This window comes from Acromyrmex echinatior, chromosome 10, assembly GCF_024713525.1.
Source record: "Acromyrmex echinatior isolate Ae372 chromosome 10, ASM2471352v2, whole genome shotgun sequence".
In the NCBI taxonomy this organism is placed as follows: domain Eukaryota; kingdom Metazoa; phylum Arthropoda; class Insecta; order Hymenoptera; family Formicidae; genus Acromyrmex; species Acromyrmex echinatior.
The window spans coordinates 5,545,395-5,563,230 of record NC_141861.1 but is presented as its reverse complement, the minus strand read 5'-3'; the positions used below and the strand labels follow the sequence as shown (position 1 = coordinate 5,563,230).

The window sequence follows — 17,836 nt, the reverse complement described above, 5'->3', positions numbered from 1 at the left end:
TCTTTCAAGCGCGACAGCGCGGATACAGGACAGTGTTAATTATGCCCCCAAGTGCTTTATTATTATAAAACACTTCGCAGTGTTAATTGTCGCGCCTACGACGGCGGAGATGAAAAAAAAAAACGAATAACGCGCTTGAAGCAACTTGAAATTCATTGCGATGGTAAAATGTCAGAGGAAATGGTTTTGTACATGCAACTTTCTTCAAGTGTGAGAGTTTTTCTCAAGGATGAGAGTTTTTTGTATTCTACATCAAAAAGATGAGTCTGGAAACTTTTAACGTAGCTTAAAAAATTCGTACGTCCTGTACAATCATTGAAAAATTCGATAAATCAATAAATTTCTAAGCATTCAAATTTTATTTTAAATTTCTCATAAGCTTGAAATTCCAGTCTGGGTAAATACACCCATTGTCTCAACTTGATCGGTAATACAGTGTATGTTAAATTTTATGCGCACATCAACGAGACATGCCACTGTCATAATGGCCGTCAGAGTATTCAACGTGTTAATGATAATGGGAGTCAGAATCGAGTGAAACTGTTGGAATTCGCAAGCACGTCCTCGGAAAGTCGTTATCAAACTGATTAACAAGCTTTGATTAAGGTAAGCCCATGTGTCGGTATGGCACGGAGTGCTTAATAACATGACTCGGCTCTGCTCGAAAGACACAATACATTACATACTAGATATACCGTGAATTTCGTGCATAACAATCCGCAGTTAATGAATATGAATTTCTGCCATCATCACGTACCTGCGAACAGTTTTGGAATAGGTATTTAACGCGAGCTCTCGGTAGTCGCGTATTATCTAAACGGAGATAACAATAACCATGAAATGTACAAGAGCTATTTATTATATAGTCTGATCTTAAAATACTTGTCACTTTAATCGCCATGTAAACACGAACCGTTTAAGAAAGCGATTTGCCAGACGTATATATTTTATTAAGAATTATATGAGATTCACAGTTTGAATACTTTAAGCGTGTGTTTTTAAGGATAAAGAGATGGACTACTGACAAATTGTATAAAATTCGGAATTCTATTCAGTGACAACTGCGGCAAAGAGAACGTCAGTTTAATCTGTGACGTTTACGTCTCATTTCATTCGACATTACCGTACATACCGCCAGGGAAATCGCGTCTTTGTATTTCAAGAGTTCTGACTCAAAGACAGCCTTATTTTCTCGTTAAAGAACGATTTAACGAGAAACGAAATTAAGGGTCACGCTTCTTGCCTCAGAGGCAGCAGCCCCTACGTCTGTCTATCCACGTTTTCACCGGCGCGCTTCGGTGTTTTCTTAGCACACTTCATCACCTTTAACCGCGTCGCAATAGCGTTTGGCGGCAGACTTCGGTGCCAAAGGTGATTCAATGGTTTCTCATTAAGTTCCTGCCTCACTTTGTCTACCTCTTTGCTTTTTGTTGCTATATTGCCGCCGCTTATGCAATAATGATTACTTCTTTCGACGATTAGGAAGAAACCGCAGACTGTAGATTTCTTTCATTATCTACATTCCGCCTAAAATAAATTTAAAATATCAAACAGATTTTTCTTACATTACACTTAATATAATTTCTGATTAGCATAATTAAAATAAAGCGTAATTATTGCATTGTAATGATTTACAATAAACAGCGTGCTCTTATCTCGTAATATTAAATAACTGAGTAGAATTTTTTTAAACTTTTAATATTTTGAAATATTTTAAAATTTTTAAATAATTTCAGAAAACAATTAAAACGATAACAAAAATACCGCTTTTAAAACACAAACATAATCTCAAAAAATGCACACAAGTTTAATAAATGCGGATGGCGTTTGTGGTGGACTCGGAATTAAACACAGTCACACGATTTACATTATATAATGTTGTGTCCTGATTTGCGTTTGTTATTTCATCGTATATTTTTATCCCGTGGCATATCGTACAACCCCGATGTGTAGAGTGTAAAACGAATATTCTGTTATATATACGTTATATATACCGCGGTTCTATCATGGGATACGATTGCGCGGATAGCTACGGTAACTTTTATTGTGCAAACTATCATAAATTCTCGCGAAATTTCATTTCCAAACTGCGCTCCGCTTTTCGGCTGCCGGCTGTATCTGCATTTTGCAGCGAACTGCGGCGAGGGCGCCAGGCGAATCGAGCGAGACTATTTCGTCGAGGCGTACGGAAAGAAGTTAACAGTTGGACCGGCCATTTCCGCTAGGTATTTCGATCAAGCAAGATCTTACGCGAGATAACATTGCCGATTGTTCTATGCGCTATTTCAGACGTTTGTCAGAAGGAAAGAAGGGGAAGGGGAGGGAGAGGGTAGAAGTTTCCTCTCGTCTGTTGAAAACGCGCGACATTCGAGAAACGGTTAAAGCTGTATGACGTCCACACGAACCTACTCGGTGGAGAGCTCTTCAATCGGGAATAATAAACTTTTACTGCAAACTATTTCAATGAAATTCACGCTGAATGTAGGTTTTAAGCGACGAGAGACGACAGAACAGAACTATATGTATGTATAACTATCTTCGATTCGATCGCAATCTCATCACAATGAAATGGTGTAATAGTAAAAGTTTCAAACAATTTACTAACATATTATTGGGACATGTATTATTTTAAAATAAATCTGTATGTATATACATATATTATATAATATATAAAAGATATCTTCCTCTTCATCCGTATTCTCTCTCTCTCTCTCTCTCTCTCTCTCTCTCTCTCTCTCTCTTGCTTTCAATTATATAAAGTAAACTGTATTTAAAACAAAAAAATATTGGCACATAAAATATTATTTTTATGCTGCACAGCAATGTTTGAGTACAAGTATAAATATTCGCACCGATACAGCTAGTCAATTTGCGCGCTTCGACAAGCCTTTCAGATAAGAAAATCTTCGCCGATCGAATGGTTCGAACATGAAACTCGTAGGGATTTACCTGAAATGAAGTTAGAGTTTATTGGTTTACTGAAGTAAACGGAAAAGGACTTGTGCGAAACGTGCTCAATAATCTGTGCCACGAGATTATCCGAGTGCTGGCATCGTTTCTTTCGACGTGCTTCTACCTTCGCAGCTTCGCGTGGAAATCACGATGGAATTTTAACAAGTTGCCGAGCCCGTGCTCGGGTAACTCGCTCGGAAAACGCACAAAGACTTATGAAAGTCATGAGTTTCCTCTCAGAACGAGCATTGTTGTTCTTCCGGCTCTTTCCGTGACAAGTATTATGTACCAAGCGGTAAACATGACGTGAACATTCCTATATTAAACGCGGAAATCGCTAAAGATCTTACACTCAGATTACTTTAACAAACTCACGCTTGAAAAATTAAGATAAGAAATAACTACTATTTAATAATCAATACAAAATTACATCAAAGAATTTCAAAGTTCTTCAGATTTCTTTGCTTTCTCTCGGATAATAAACTCCCTCTCCTTTGACATTTGTAAGCTAAAGTACCGACTGTAATTACAACATTTCAAAAGAGAGGATGAAAATTATGTAAACGAAGAGGAGATAAAGAGACTGGTGTACATAAGAAGAAAAACAACGTCATTAAATTTTGCCATCATATTTCTTAGTATGAAACCTAATGAAGGAAAGAGGGGCGGGGAGACTTGCGTCGAAATATTAAAAAACTCTATAAATTAAGGGATTCTTTATCTCATCTCTATTTATCACGTAAGAAAGTTTCAGATATCTCTGTTCATGCCTTTCAACGACGTACTATTAGTCATTTTCTCGCAAATTCTACATTCTTGCAGAACTGTATAAGCAGTCTCGGTTTCGAAGTCGTCATATTTCAGGATTTAATCCCACGGAAAATATATTAACACTGCAACGTCAAGCGATAAATCAGGCAATAAAGGAAAGCTCGACGAAGCAGGAAGGTCGGATAAAAAGAAAATAACAGAGCAGAGAAAGTGATCTTCATTATTTTTAAAAGCACTCCAGAGGCACGGCTGGGAACCACTAAGGGTATCGCGTGACATATATATGCGGAACCACCCCTCAGAGGCATTGCGGACGAGGTGACTCTAGCGAAAAATATACTCGGCCAATATTTCTAATATTCCCACCCCGATTCTGCCATCTCTGGTTGGCGCGCGTGCAGATTCACTTTACGCTCAAAGAATAAAAAAAAAATATAGAAAAAGAGAGAAAAAGGAAGAGAACGACCATTCGCGATGTAGACGACTAAAGCTGGAAAGTTTTGCATGAAATTAAGGTAGGAAAAATTACTGCTATTACCGACGGCCCCCTACGTGCGTGGTAAGTCGGGCGAAAGTAGTAAGAGCGAGACATTGGTAAGACCAGTGGTAAGACCGTGGTAAAAGCGGCCGAGATGGGCGGCCAGGTTATAATTACAAGTGTGGCCCTGACTAATTTAATTTTCCCCATCTGGTAGCGATTTGTAGGTGGAATAACTGCGGGGAACGGGCGACACATTGGATAATAGCCGCAGGAAGTGTCGTCTGGTACGGAAACGCGTAGTAGGTAAGAGAAAAGACGAAGGGAATGGGAGTGTACCGCGGCATAGGAGTAACGCAGTCGGCTGAGTAAATAAAGTCCCGTTTAAATGTAATATCTCGCTGAATTGTGCCTCGAGGCTGCTGCCGCCACCGCCTCCGCCGCCGTCGCCGAAATCCGATATGCACACACTTGGCAGGTCGATACAGCGCCAGTTACTTAACGTTTACTAACTATTCACCACTCGCAGCGTCGCTCTTCCCCCCCCCCCCTCTCTCTCTCTCTCTCTCTCCTGCATCGCATTTCTGCGTATCTCCTTTGCCTTCCAGACCATCCCGTCGGAAATTTCGACAGACGGAATATCACACCATAGAAACGCGAGAGAAACGTCGTTCGCCACGACGATAAAGAAACGGGCTCAGCGGGTTCGCGTGTATCTCATACGTCTCTTCTACGTTCGTCACTCGTATTTTATTCTTGCACTCTTCCCTCACCCAGTCTTCAGTCACTCAATGACGCTGTGTCTGCCTCGTGCATATTCCGCGGCAACACGAAGCCGCGAGCTACGACGAAGGAAATTATTTTATTTCGCACTTCAGAATATCACCCCGTGGACTCATTCATATTCATGCCCGCGCCTGAGCACTTCGTCTCCGAAATGCGCCGGTAGTCGTGCCGGTTAGTTTAAGATTCAAGCACGGTCTTCTTATACTCGGTCTAACTCCGTCCCTTATTCCCTTATCGCTTTTGATTTTGTCTCTTAACGAGGATAAATATTACTTGCAATACGGTATGTCAGGTTTCCGAGGTGGAGTTATTCGAGTTTTGCGGCGAGCGCAATCATGTAACGAAATGTATTATTACATAATCGTAATATAGATTAAAACGTAAATTAATATTCTAGTTTTGTATATTTAATGGCAGTTCGTACCAATTTGCATTTCTATTATTACAATACGATTGCGGTAATTTGTAACATTCTTCATTAACCTTGGAACGCTATTAACACATAAATTTTATATACAAATGCGAACTCATTGAATGTTAAGTTATGCTTTCAGTGATCATCAGGAGGTTCAATTTGTCATGCTAAAAGGATCAGAACGAGTTTTTAAAAATTCAACCCATTATGTATAATCAGATCAGACTCTCTGATGGTCGGTATTGTAACAGAAAATATAATAAATAATTTCAATTTTTAAGTAGTTTTATATTGAATATTTTATTTTGGTAAGTGTTATGAGGTGACATTGAATTTCATACTCTATATTTCAAAATTAAATTTGATTAGTGTTTTATTAATTTTTTTTTCTTTTGAATTGATAATTAGGTTATTTATGTCTATAAAGATTTAAATTATAAATATTTTATTAGTAAAAATGTAAAATATATAGAAAATTTTGGTAATTAAAAGTATTATTTCATTGTACGTAAAATTTATGTACCGATAACAATATTGTATTATTCAATATTGATAGCGTTCAGTAAATATAAAATAATTATATAACGCATAAATTAATATTCACATATTCAGTATTGGCTTGAAACAGAATGCTTATATAGCTCTCTTTAATATCAATCTATGTTTGGATGATTCAATTACAAGAATTGAAATATATATCATTAATACCAATTAATCTCATTTAAACTTATAAAAATATTAGTCTTAACTCTTGAATAATCAAAATTATTTAGTTTTGATAAACATTTAGAATTTATCAATATTGTTAATAATTATATTGCACTGATAGATAGAAATTGTATCCATCTATTCTCCGGTTTACATCGTCATTCACATACACATCAGCGAGATGACAATCGGTTCATTTCCGCAAATTACAATCGGATCTTATTCAGCTCTTATTCACAGCGCGAGGTCTAGTTACGAATGTGATTGTCTCCCGACGAGTAAACTTCCCTCCAAATAATGCCATCTCCTTGGTTTATCTAAACAACCCCAACTTCCCACATTGCCCGCTTAACGCAGGCGACTCGGTTGATTAGGGTGCAAACGAACCGTAAACATTAAATTATTCATCATCCTCTCTACAGTTGAGACAGTTAATTAACAGTCTAACTGGTACCTGATTAGTTTACGTTATTAATGCGATATGATTAAAACTTTTTTGGGTTGTGTAATGTAAAGTGAATTCGCCTCGGTTGGAATGCGATAATGGCAGTTACACGAAATTCTCAGTCTCAACCTTGTTATCATATACATCACAACAAAATATTAAACCAAAATGTGAGAAAATTTTAATAATTAATTATAACCTTATATCAAAAAAAGAAATAAATTAGTCTAAATTAATAAATATAATGTATATAGATTCCACATTCGATTTTATATGCACAGATTTTATTCATGCAGAAGTGTATATGCATTACAGTTGATATGCTGCCTCTATTCTTGCCGCCCATTGTAGTGATTGCAACGCAAAGAACATCTATATATTAAAAATCTCATGAGAAATCTACGTAGGCGAAACATCGCAAATTAACGTCGCAAAGAAACGTCGGTTCCGTCTGAAGCGTAAAAGTTGTCGTTCCTTTTTCCGGAGAATTGGTCAGATCGTAAGATTTCCCGAGTGCCCATGTTACCGATTAGTCTCGGCGCACACGACGACGGTAAGATCGCATTTCGGGCAAAAGGGGAATTCTCTTCGTCGAGGAAACAGGAATGGAAATCAGTCAGGAAGCAGAGAAGGAAGGAAGGAAGGAAGGAAGGAAGGAAGGAAGGAAGGAAGAAAGAAAGGAAGGAAGGAAGGAAGGAAAGAAGGAAGGAAGGAAGGAAGGAAGGAAGGAAGGAAGAAAGGAAGAAAGAAAGGAAGGAAGGAAAATAGGAAGGAAGGAAGGAAGGAAGAAGGAAGGAAGGAAGGAGGAAGGAAGGAAGGAGGAAGGAAGGAAGGAAGAAGGAAGAAGGAAGGAAGGAAGGAAGGAAGGAAGAAAGGAGAGAGGGAGGGAGGGAAGGAGGGAAGAAAGGAAGGAAGGAAAGAAGGAAGGAAGGAAGGAAGGAAGGAAGGAAGGAAGGAAGGAAGGAAGGAAGGAAGGAAGGAAGGAAGAAGGAAGGAAGGAAGGAAGGAAGGAAGGAAGGAAGGAGGGAAGGAAGGAAGGAAGGAAGGAAGGAAGGAAGGAAGGAAACATCGAACGCGCGCGTAGCGATAGACTTCTCTCTCTAGGAACGAGAGAAATTGCGGGGATAGCAAGGGAATGGCAAGTCGAGCGGTAGCACGTCACTATTGTGACGAATGATTCGCGCGTGTTCCATAGAACACCGACATTGCGTCTCGCCGCGCGTTTCTACTACCTTCCGCTACGAAAGCCGGTACTCGGCTTCGGAATCACGGGTGTCGGTAATATCGATCGGCGCGAAACGGGCAAATAGAAGGAGATGTAGGATGGCGACGAAGAGGCCGGGGAAGGGGCACTTAGAGAGCCATTGCATACCGAAACTTCTCTCCGCACGGAGGTTCCATCGCGGATTTTCGCGAACAAAAAAAAAGCAGAGGAATCCTGACGAAGAAAACGAGGACGTGCAGAAACGAGAGGAGAGCGATAGCGGGTGATAGTGGGCGAAATGGGTGGGCAGGCGGTACAGATGAGCGAGATGTGGTGGAGCTGAGCGAGATTTCATCTTACTTTTGTGCAACTGATATATTTTTATCTGACGTCGGGATTTGACTGCTCGTCGAACCGTCCCTACCCTCGGGTTTCTCTAATATTAACCGATAAGAAATATGCAAATATTAATTCTCTAGAAGCGAGTGTTCCAAATTTATAATATTTATTTTAAAATTAAATTCGGTACAAATTTGATATTTGTATAAATTAGTTATATTTAAGGACATGGAAATATAAGCACTAAAATATGTATATTCTCTAAAAATGAGAGAATCAATGTATTACTGAAAAGCAGTATATTCGTTGTTGATCGCAGTTACAAGTATAACATTGATCAGTAAATAATGATATTTATCAATACTGATTTACTTTTAGAGAGTACAATGCTTCAAGCTAGAAAGTCTATATCAATTGACTATATCGATTATTAAAGATATCGATAAATTCTTCGCTTACAAATCATTTTTTTTTTTTAGTAAAAATAGTAAAAAAACTTTTTTAAAAGACGATACTATTTCTAAAAAGTTAAAGCTGCGGAAAATTCATTTCAATTCATGAAGTATACTTCTAAAATTTATCTATTAAAATAAAGATTTCTCCATTGAGAATTTATACTTATTAAAACGATAATCATATGTTCTAAATGTAGAGCATCGTAATAAAATACACCGAGGTAACGTGTTGTAGCTGCAATATTAAAAAATCATACCAGTTAAAGTGAGAAATAAAATATAATATTTAGTAATCTTTATACATACAGATAATCTTGTCAGTTATTTGATATTCAAATTATATTTACAGAATGAACCATGCACTTCCATTTTTGTAATTACTAATAAAAGATACAGTAATTTTGTGCAACAAAAACCTGTTCTTTCAATATTCAACTGGATTATATTTTCACAAATATAAAATTATTGATGTGGCAACCAACCCTTTTTATTTAAATACGTTCTTCTATTTTTTCATCTATTTTTGTATAAAAAGTAAAAATTTAATTAAATTTCAAAAAGCCGAAAAATAGTCAAAATGGAGCCAAGTAATGGATAATATTGCATTATACCGCATTTTAGTAATATGTATTAAACCATAATACACACGTAAAAGCCAAAATATCTATTTTTCTGATTCGCTCTATACAAGAGCGTAATTCAGTCGCGTTATACACACACAATAACAGAAAATTGCTTTGCTCTAAATAATTATACATATGTCACTTTTTAATAGGCAGTAACGAAACTGCTCGTAAAATTAAAACGACTGTACCGACATATCGCTTTTTATTACTTCACCAACGTTTGACGTACGCTATCCATCGAGCAATATATGGCTTGTTGCCTGCATTATGCAGCCATGCGATTCGACAAAAAACTTGTTGGCGCTCACCGTTTCGTAATGATCGATACGTGGCACAAAAAACGGACGGCATAAAAATCCATTGCTAGGCGACGGCATTCGCGCGCGTATGTGCTCCAGGGAGGGGATTATTTTCAATAGAGATTATACATATAAAACAATCTGCGCGCCCGATACGGCGATAAGCCCACCACGGGTTTATCGTCGTAGTGTAATATCGAAAAGAGTTCGAGATTGGTGGTGCGGGAAAGAATCGAATCGTGCGGCAGAGAGGAGAGGAAAAGTTATTTTACAAGCAAGCGGATATGCCGAGGCGCGAAATGGCCCATTTCATGAGGTGCCCGCGACTCTACATACGATATATACAATACGTACACACGTGCGTCCTGTACACGTGCAATGACCGTTAACGTAACGCAAAAGCGCTGGTGTTCCATAGTTTATTTTGGCCTTTAACGCAAACAACAAGGACGATAATGCTCGGTCCCGGTTGACACTCGCAACGTGCAACCATGCGAGTCTGATTTTCGACATCGAGTGCATTCCCGCAACATCCCCACGGGATCTAGCAGCTTTTGCTAGTGATTTCCAGCTGGATTGCGCTCGTCAACGTATGGTCACTCACTGTTATTGTAACTGTCCGATAATGATGCATCCTGCGTACCGTGATGATGACCCGACGATTGTCCCGGTAACAGATTCCTCGCTTGTCGTCCTGTAACACAAAAGAGCACAGAAATGTCAGAGGATAAAGAAAGCGACTAAAATTTAAGATAACAATTAATAAAGAATTTTACTTCTTCATCTATCAATTCCTCTATTTGAACCATTGTTACTAAAACATCGAGAAATCGCGTATTCAATTCATTTTTTAGATATCAACTGAAGTAAATTAATTTCTGCAAGCTTCGATTGTTACTACAAGGTTCATAACAACGATGTATCAACAGCGAAACAGTATCAGAAATCGTAGAGCATACGTGAAACATATCGAAAATCCGATTAGATCAAAAATGTTATAGCGAATCAGTTTAATCGAAATCCATTAAATCGAACCCGTGATTTCGAGTACTCCGATATCGGAGTAATATTACTCCTGGACTCGTTTAACGGACGGATATTCTGATACAGAGAATACCTGCTCTACGCTAACAGCATTGACCTTTATATCTGTTCCAAAATATTTGTTTGTAAAGTTGAGAAGGGAGAATTAAATCTTCTTCTATATATTCTATATAATGCAAATAAAATATCAAAATTATGAGATTCTATTTATATCATTTTGCTACAATAGCGTGTATTTTGAAGATACAAGTTCAAAAAATTTGTTTATTGTTGCTAGATGCAACGTTAATTCTAATATCAAAGAATTCAACTCAATATCTGAAAATAGAACTTCATATTCGAAAATATAACTTAATATCCGTCAATTTTCAGTGCATGATAAATATATTCAAAAAATTGATAGATAACCTAGAAAAATTGACAGAACTTGATCACTGCAAATCATCGTGGTGAGATGTAACAACACATATTAGCAATATTTTGTCCACGACATGTCATCTGGACACAGTTTCACAGATTTATGTACGAGATGGTGCATCGAAGTGACAAGTGACATACGACGAACACGAACATACATCGCCAGAAACATCGTTTACACTGTTCATAAGTGATGAGCATCACTTCGACAGCACAACTTATGAGACTTATGAGAAATTTATCTTCCCTATCACATTAAACATGACGATCATAAAAGTGGATTAATATATCATTATAATATACAAAAAGTTGTATCTATATGGAAAACTTTTTAAATTCATGATGGCGTATAAAATAGAAATGTGGAAAATTTAATAATTTCAATAATAACATAAAAATAATTTCAAAAATTACATTAGAATAATATTAATTAAAAATTTATAAAAGTAGAGATTTTTCATGATCAAAAATATCTAATAACGCGTCGATTGAACTAGTGACGAAAAAGTAGCGTAGCAAAAAAAATGTGTAACATAATACAAAATTTGTTGATCAAGGATAAATGTTACGAAACTCGATGCGACTTCGTCATTCGTTCGACCATTTGTCTAAAATCGTCCGCTGCACTATGCAAAGGTAGAATGTTGAATGACTGACGACTCGGCCGAATCCTGACGAGTGTAAAATTACAGTATGTTGTTTTAAAATACCTCATGGTGCTTTTTTATACGGTTGAAAAATAAATCTGACGCTCTATGGCTCGTGTACAGCCATTAAATCTATCGATAACAAAAGCGAACACAAGTGCATCATAACCTGTGGCCGAATCAGAATAAAATTTGTAAACATATTGATGATACAAATACATTTAGTTATTTTATCCGACAATTATTATCTACTGACTCTTATACTATTTGCAATGTTTAATTTAATGACGGTACAGTTTTTGATTCTTTTTTCAAAAGAAAAATCTCTCTGACAAGCAAAGATAAAGCTTTTCCATTAAAAGTTTTGTTTTATTTTTTCGCTACTTTTTGAAAGTGTTTTATATCGGAAAAGATATATGGACGTTTGTTACAATGGCTTCTGTTTATAGTCTTTTGCATATTACACTTGTAGAAGTGACGTCAACATAACAGATAAATGCAATAAATTTCCTCTACAATTGTTATATTTCTGTCTCCTTCTTTAAATTATCCAGATCCATTAGCGAAAATTACACATTCTATTCGGAATTAAATAGTTTATTTTAACTAAAAAAATATAAAATAACGCTATCGTACATTGTGTATGTACTTGCAATATAGGTCAGTGCATACGAATCATCGCGAGTTTTGTGGATGATAACGCGTGATAACGTTATGATATTTTCCAGCGAATTCGAGGTGACGAAACTATCTAAACTTGGAGATTATGACAACCGTTTGTCGCGAGTTTAACGATGTTCAGTGACGGTGCTTCCCCAATAGTTATATAACTTCGTGCGTCTCATAAATGCGAGCCACGGAGCAACTTGAGGATAATTACATTCACAGATGACAGAGAGTAAAATTACTTGCATTATGAGCACGAGACTAGTAGATTACACGAGGGAAATGTAAATTTGTAAAAGCCAATATATACGCATGTTTTGTGTCCTTCGCGCACAAGTGAAAATTTGAAATTACAATTACGAGCACTCTGCGAATAATTGTACGGCGTGTTGTAATAAATTAATAGCGAGCATAAATTTGTCAAAATGCGTCGTTTCATTTACCTTTGATTTTGGCAAAAAATTTATAATAATTCTAGGAGATAACTTTACAATAAACGATAATATACATTTTGTAAAAATTTGCCATCAAATTTATATATGTCTTATACTATTAATTTTTATAGTTATGTTACGATATATGTGAAAGTTATTATTAATATTCGTACAAGTTAAATCTTTTCTAGCTTAATATTAGCTGCATGAGAAAAATCACAGAAACAACGTATTCTTTTATACTTTATGGTATTTTTGTTACAGCTCTTTTCTTTGCGATTCAATCGAGTTTTCAACTTTTTTGTTACATTCAAACTTGAATAACTGAATTCCATCCATTGACCACGACCGCTGTTCCATTCGAGCTTCGCTAACAGTGCACTGCTAAGGAAGGTTTCATTGTTGGAGTTCGCATACGAGCCATTCTACCGTGTCGCTTTTTTTTTCTCTCACTCTTTCTCTCTCTTTTTCTCATTCGGCACTGGCGCAACCACCACTGTGCAATTGCGCAACTGCATTTTCTGCACTATGGCGTCGATGTTTCGAGCGGCGGCATTTATTTAGGACGTAGCCTCTTCATGAAACTGCGATATCGCGTGCGTCTGTGGTAAGATTAATGGACCAATCTTGGCGCCGGCACAGTTACGCGCAATCAGGAGACAGCTTTTCGGAGCTTCAACCTTTCATCGTGATAGCGACGTGGATACATACATGTTGGCTCGCGATATACCCGGTTTACGCAGTTCAGACTATTCAAGTCAGCGGTATTTACTTTACGTTCCACCACGTAAACTTCGTGAAACGTAGCCCGCGCTTTACGTGGTAATGTAACAACAGCCATAGAAGCGCGTTGTATGTAGAGAAAGATGGTAGAAAAAGGATTATCGTTGCAAATAAGTTGGAAATTTTTATATACGGCGTAACATCGTTATTCTATATTGTGAGATATTTTAAACAATGATCAGTCGTTCATCGAAAAACATAGAATTCAAGACAGTTAATATTGCACGACTCTTTATCTCGCTCAAAAACGATGAAAACATAAAAACGCTGTAGACGGTTATCGAACGATGTAATATTTGTTACAGACGATCGGGTCACTAGGGAACGGAATCGATTTGTCTTTTCTCGTGAATTCACATCGAAAGGTCAAACTGCCAGGAACTATTTATCAAGAAACCGGAATACCAGAAGGAACAGTAAAAAAAAAAAAAGAAAAGAAATCGCAAGAAAGAATAATGAACCTGCTTGAAAAATCGAGGCACCTCACCAAATTATTGTTACTTTCTTCGCGTTGTTTATTCGCTGCGTTTCTATACAATATTGTCGTTTATTTACCTTCGTAAAATAATAACTGTCACATTAAACTTATTGTCAATAACCTTATTATTTCTTCTATAATGTGACTAATTGATAAATAAAAAAAGTTTATTTATATATAAAGTTATTGTAAATTTATTGTCTCAAGATTTATATTAATTCATCGTAACTTATTACAAATGTATATAATATGTGTATAAATAAAAAAATTAAAGTTACTAGAAATGCAATATTTTACAGAAGAGATATTGTATAATTAATAATTTCTCCATTTAGATATAAGGGAGATTGGGGAAATTGCGAATGCGGGATAAACGCGAACAATACTATTGGAATATATTACAGTAGTGATAACCTCTCATTTCTCGTATCCGATGATAGTCCAGTATACGCTTACAATTAGTACCGTATAACACGTGACCATAAAACATACGAATTCAAGGTAAATATTATTATATGTTTGCAATAATTTTAATGTAGGAGAAAATGGAAGTATTATAAACCTTCCTATACCTAAGGGAAAAATTAAATACACTCGATGATTATTTATCAATTACAGAAATATTTATTTAAAGTATATTAGCTTTAACCCATAACATTTATATATTATCAATGTAAACTATAATTTTAAACAAAAAACAAAATTGATTCGATATTGTCCCACGTGGCAGCTTTTTTATTTTAATTTAAAGTTACACTTTATATTGATAATATATGAATGTTAATTATTGTAGTTTAAAGCCAAGTAATTGGAGTAGTTTTTGAATAAAGATTATTCTATTAATTGATAAATAATTGTCGATTTTCCCTTAGATGTTCGCGTTCCTCCATTTTCCTCTAGTAAATAGTCCCTCATTGTTTTGATTATCAAATTAAGCGAATTAAAATATAAAAAATGAAAAATGAAGATAGATTATATGCCTTTGTAAACCAATAATATTATTACGTGATAAGCGTTAACTTGTTACATTCAACTATACATACAACACTTTTGGTTGAATTAACTTCATTGTTCAAAATGCGTATGACAGTGACGTTATGACAGTAATATTTCCGCGGTTCTCGTGTATTTTCTCGAACCGTTTCCACTTGCAGAACGCTGATTCTCCACAAATAATAAACGTCATAATGAGTAATATAATTTTGTGCACATTGATTATTCACTTTGTCCCGCTCAATGGTTCTCGACCGCATGTAAATTCCCAAAGGATCGTGAGTCTCCAAGCGACACTAGGAAGTTACACGACGCTAGGAAGTAAGATACGACGCCTAATACAGCTTTATACACCCAAAGGAGTATTTTACCCAAGTTGGTTCGTTCCGGTCTGTCGCCACTTTTCCGATAGGCTCTTTAACTAATTCAAGCGGCGGGGTCGTAACAACTGAGATAAAATTCAACAGAGGATTAAAAAGGCAAAGGTCGGAGAGGCAAAATGCTCAACTCGCGAGTATCGCTCGCATATTAAATCGGTGAACATCTACTTCGTTAAAAACTCAAATAAATTAAACAATTACAGAGGGAGAATAAAACTTGAAAAAAAAAACGTACCACAGTTAATGTCTAAACAAAAAGAATAAAGAGATTCCTTTTATTTGAACGATGCTTTTGCTTACAATTATAAACTCAAAATAACCTTCGATAATTCTGTTCGCCTCGAAGTTCCGCTAATTGCACCTCGTATTCAGCTTTTAAATTTAATTAATATCTTCTTCAGTTATTGGAAAATACGTCAAAGTCGCACGGATTCGCAACGGTTACAAAGATATACGAATCTCGAGAGGTTAAGGATATTACGGAAATCTGCAGAGGAATAAATTTAATTTTACATTCAACCATGTTAATCCTTTTCTCTTTATACACTGCCTGAATCTTCTTCTCAAGTTAGGCAAGAGAGGTGCGAACAGGAGTAACGCGAAGATCGAGTGGAAGATGGCTGCAGAGAAGGTGAAGAGGTGCAATGAGGTCAAGAAAACGGTACAGAGAAAAGGGAAAGGATAAGATCTGCAGGAATAAAAGGTACTAACTCCGAGGTACCGACAGGTTGAAAAACTGGGTAAAATTGGATCTTGGAGCTGTCTTCATCCACGAAAGAGCAGAAGTGGCAATCGCGCAGCAAATTAAGCGGGACCATCGTAAAGGAGCGAAAATGGTTATGTCCTGTCCTAAACTTACCGCCCTTTCTTCCATCTCTTTTTTCTAACTTTTTGCGTCACCATTAAATAATAGATGAATCAAAGTAATGTGCCTTTCTCCGCAGCGGAGCATAGTTCGCTTCGGGCTAGAAGCAAGTTTCTGAAGCTTCTCACAATCTCTCTACAATCCTGTAGTTATAGAATTTACAAGGTATCGACTTAGTATATTAGAGACTTCATCTTGCATCCGTGAATTTTGATCTAATAAAGAAATCCATATTTTATTTAACGCGTAAACGAATAGTTTATAAAAAGACATATTATATGCCGATACAATAACTTCTTTTATATATACAGCGAGTAAAAATACAAACATATTAAAGAAATAAATTCAGAATGTGGCGCAGATAAACGTAAAGTAATATTTATGTTTTCGCAAAGAATAATATTTACGTTTTAAAAACAAAAAAAATAAAAATAAAAAAGATAATTTTTAGATTAAATATATACGTATAGTAAATTATAGACAAAATTTTTTGTTGATTCATACATAAAAAAATTTGTTCTGCAACTTTTAACAGCAATTAATACATTTCATTAAAAATGGAAAATATAATGCATCATAAGCGCTATAATTTAATAACGTTTTGTATTAGTTACTAATTACATATATTCCGAATCAACTCATTTCATACAAATAAAATATTACAGAAACATATTATAAAGAATAAATTCTTTTACTTTATTTTTTATAAAGAATAAATTCTTTTAAAAACTAAAATCTTTTCTGATGTATCTATTATATAATTACGTCATTTATTGTTTCTTATTTTAATTTCGTTTCAGTAATTTTAATTTCTCAACCGATATCTTATTACCGATATTATTAATAGAAACTTTAACGCAAAGGAAAAAGAGAGAGAGAAAAATAAAATTTATGAAAAGAGAAATTGGCTAACAGTGTAAATGACACGTTAATTGCTGCTCCTTCGGATTCAATAAAATGCTCATTACTTCGTCTGACCAGTACTCTATTCGTACCTTCTTTCATAAACTATGTCTTGGTGCGCTAAATAAAATATATGTCAAAGTATCGTCTCTCTCTTGCCCTTCGGCGCGACCGCTTGGCCCGGAGTCAGCACAAGTTTCCAACTTGGTGGTGAAGGAAGCCCCTTGCGGCAACTTGCGTACCCGCGGAATCTCGTGAACAGACTCAGTGCACGCCAACTCTGGGGAAGAGGCGGAAGGTATTTCTTGGGTCGCGGCATGCTCTCCTCTCATCCCGTAACACGTACCAGCACGCGTGCATCTTCTTATCTAGGCTGGCGTATAGCCGGGCGCGCAAACCCGTTTCTTCGTCAGATGAAATGTTAATAGCGACGAAAAGATGCGTGCGAGATGCTGCAAACGCGAACTTTTCGTAACACCCGGCATCGTCCGCGCATTCTTTTTGCACGGTTCGCCGAATATTCTGCGTTCCTCCGAGCGCATGAAACGGAGTGTCTCGAATTCTCTCTCGGCCGCGTTAACAGCGTGCGCTCTCTTCATTTTTTTTGCTAACGAGAAGCTCGGGCGTCGGGTGATTCATGGAAACCCGTAAATCAACTTGACTGCCTGCTCCTTAAGGGAATAATTTCGGTCTCTTTTTACCGAGTGATTTATGAATTAATATCTTTCTTAAACCGTTATGTAGTATA

The 17,836-nt window shown here is 36.4% G+C and overlaps 1 protein-coding gene across 10 annotated transcripts in view; it reads right to left on the bottom strand.

The window, feature by feature from the left end:
* LOC105151373 (Dpr-interacting protein kappa) overlaps window positions 1–17,836 on the bottom strand; it is a 196,235-nt gene that overhangs the window by 29,320 nt on the left and 149,079 nt on the right. For 6 of the 10 annotated variants that reach the window (XM_087410242.1, XM_087410244.1, XM_087410246.1 and 3 more), the window contains exon 2: window positions 10,083–10,172. In XM_087410242.1, coding sequence (XP_087266368.1) covers window positions 10,083–10,172 — 90 coding nt within the window. The remainder of the gene's footprint in view (window positions 1–10,082; window positions 10,173–17,836) is intronic. The other 4 variants (XM_087410245.1, XM_087410248.1, XM_087410247.1 and 1 more) reach the window with 1 other exon arrangement.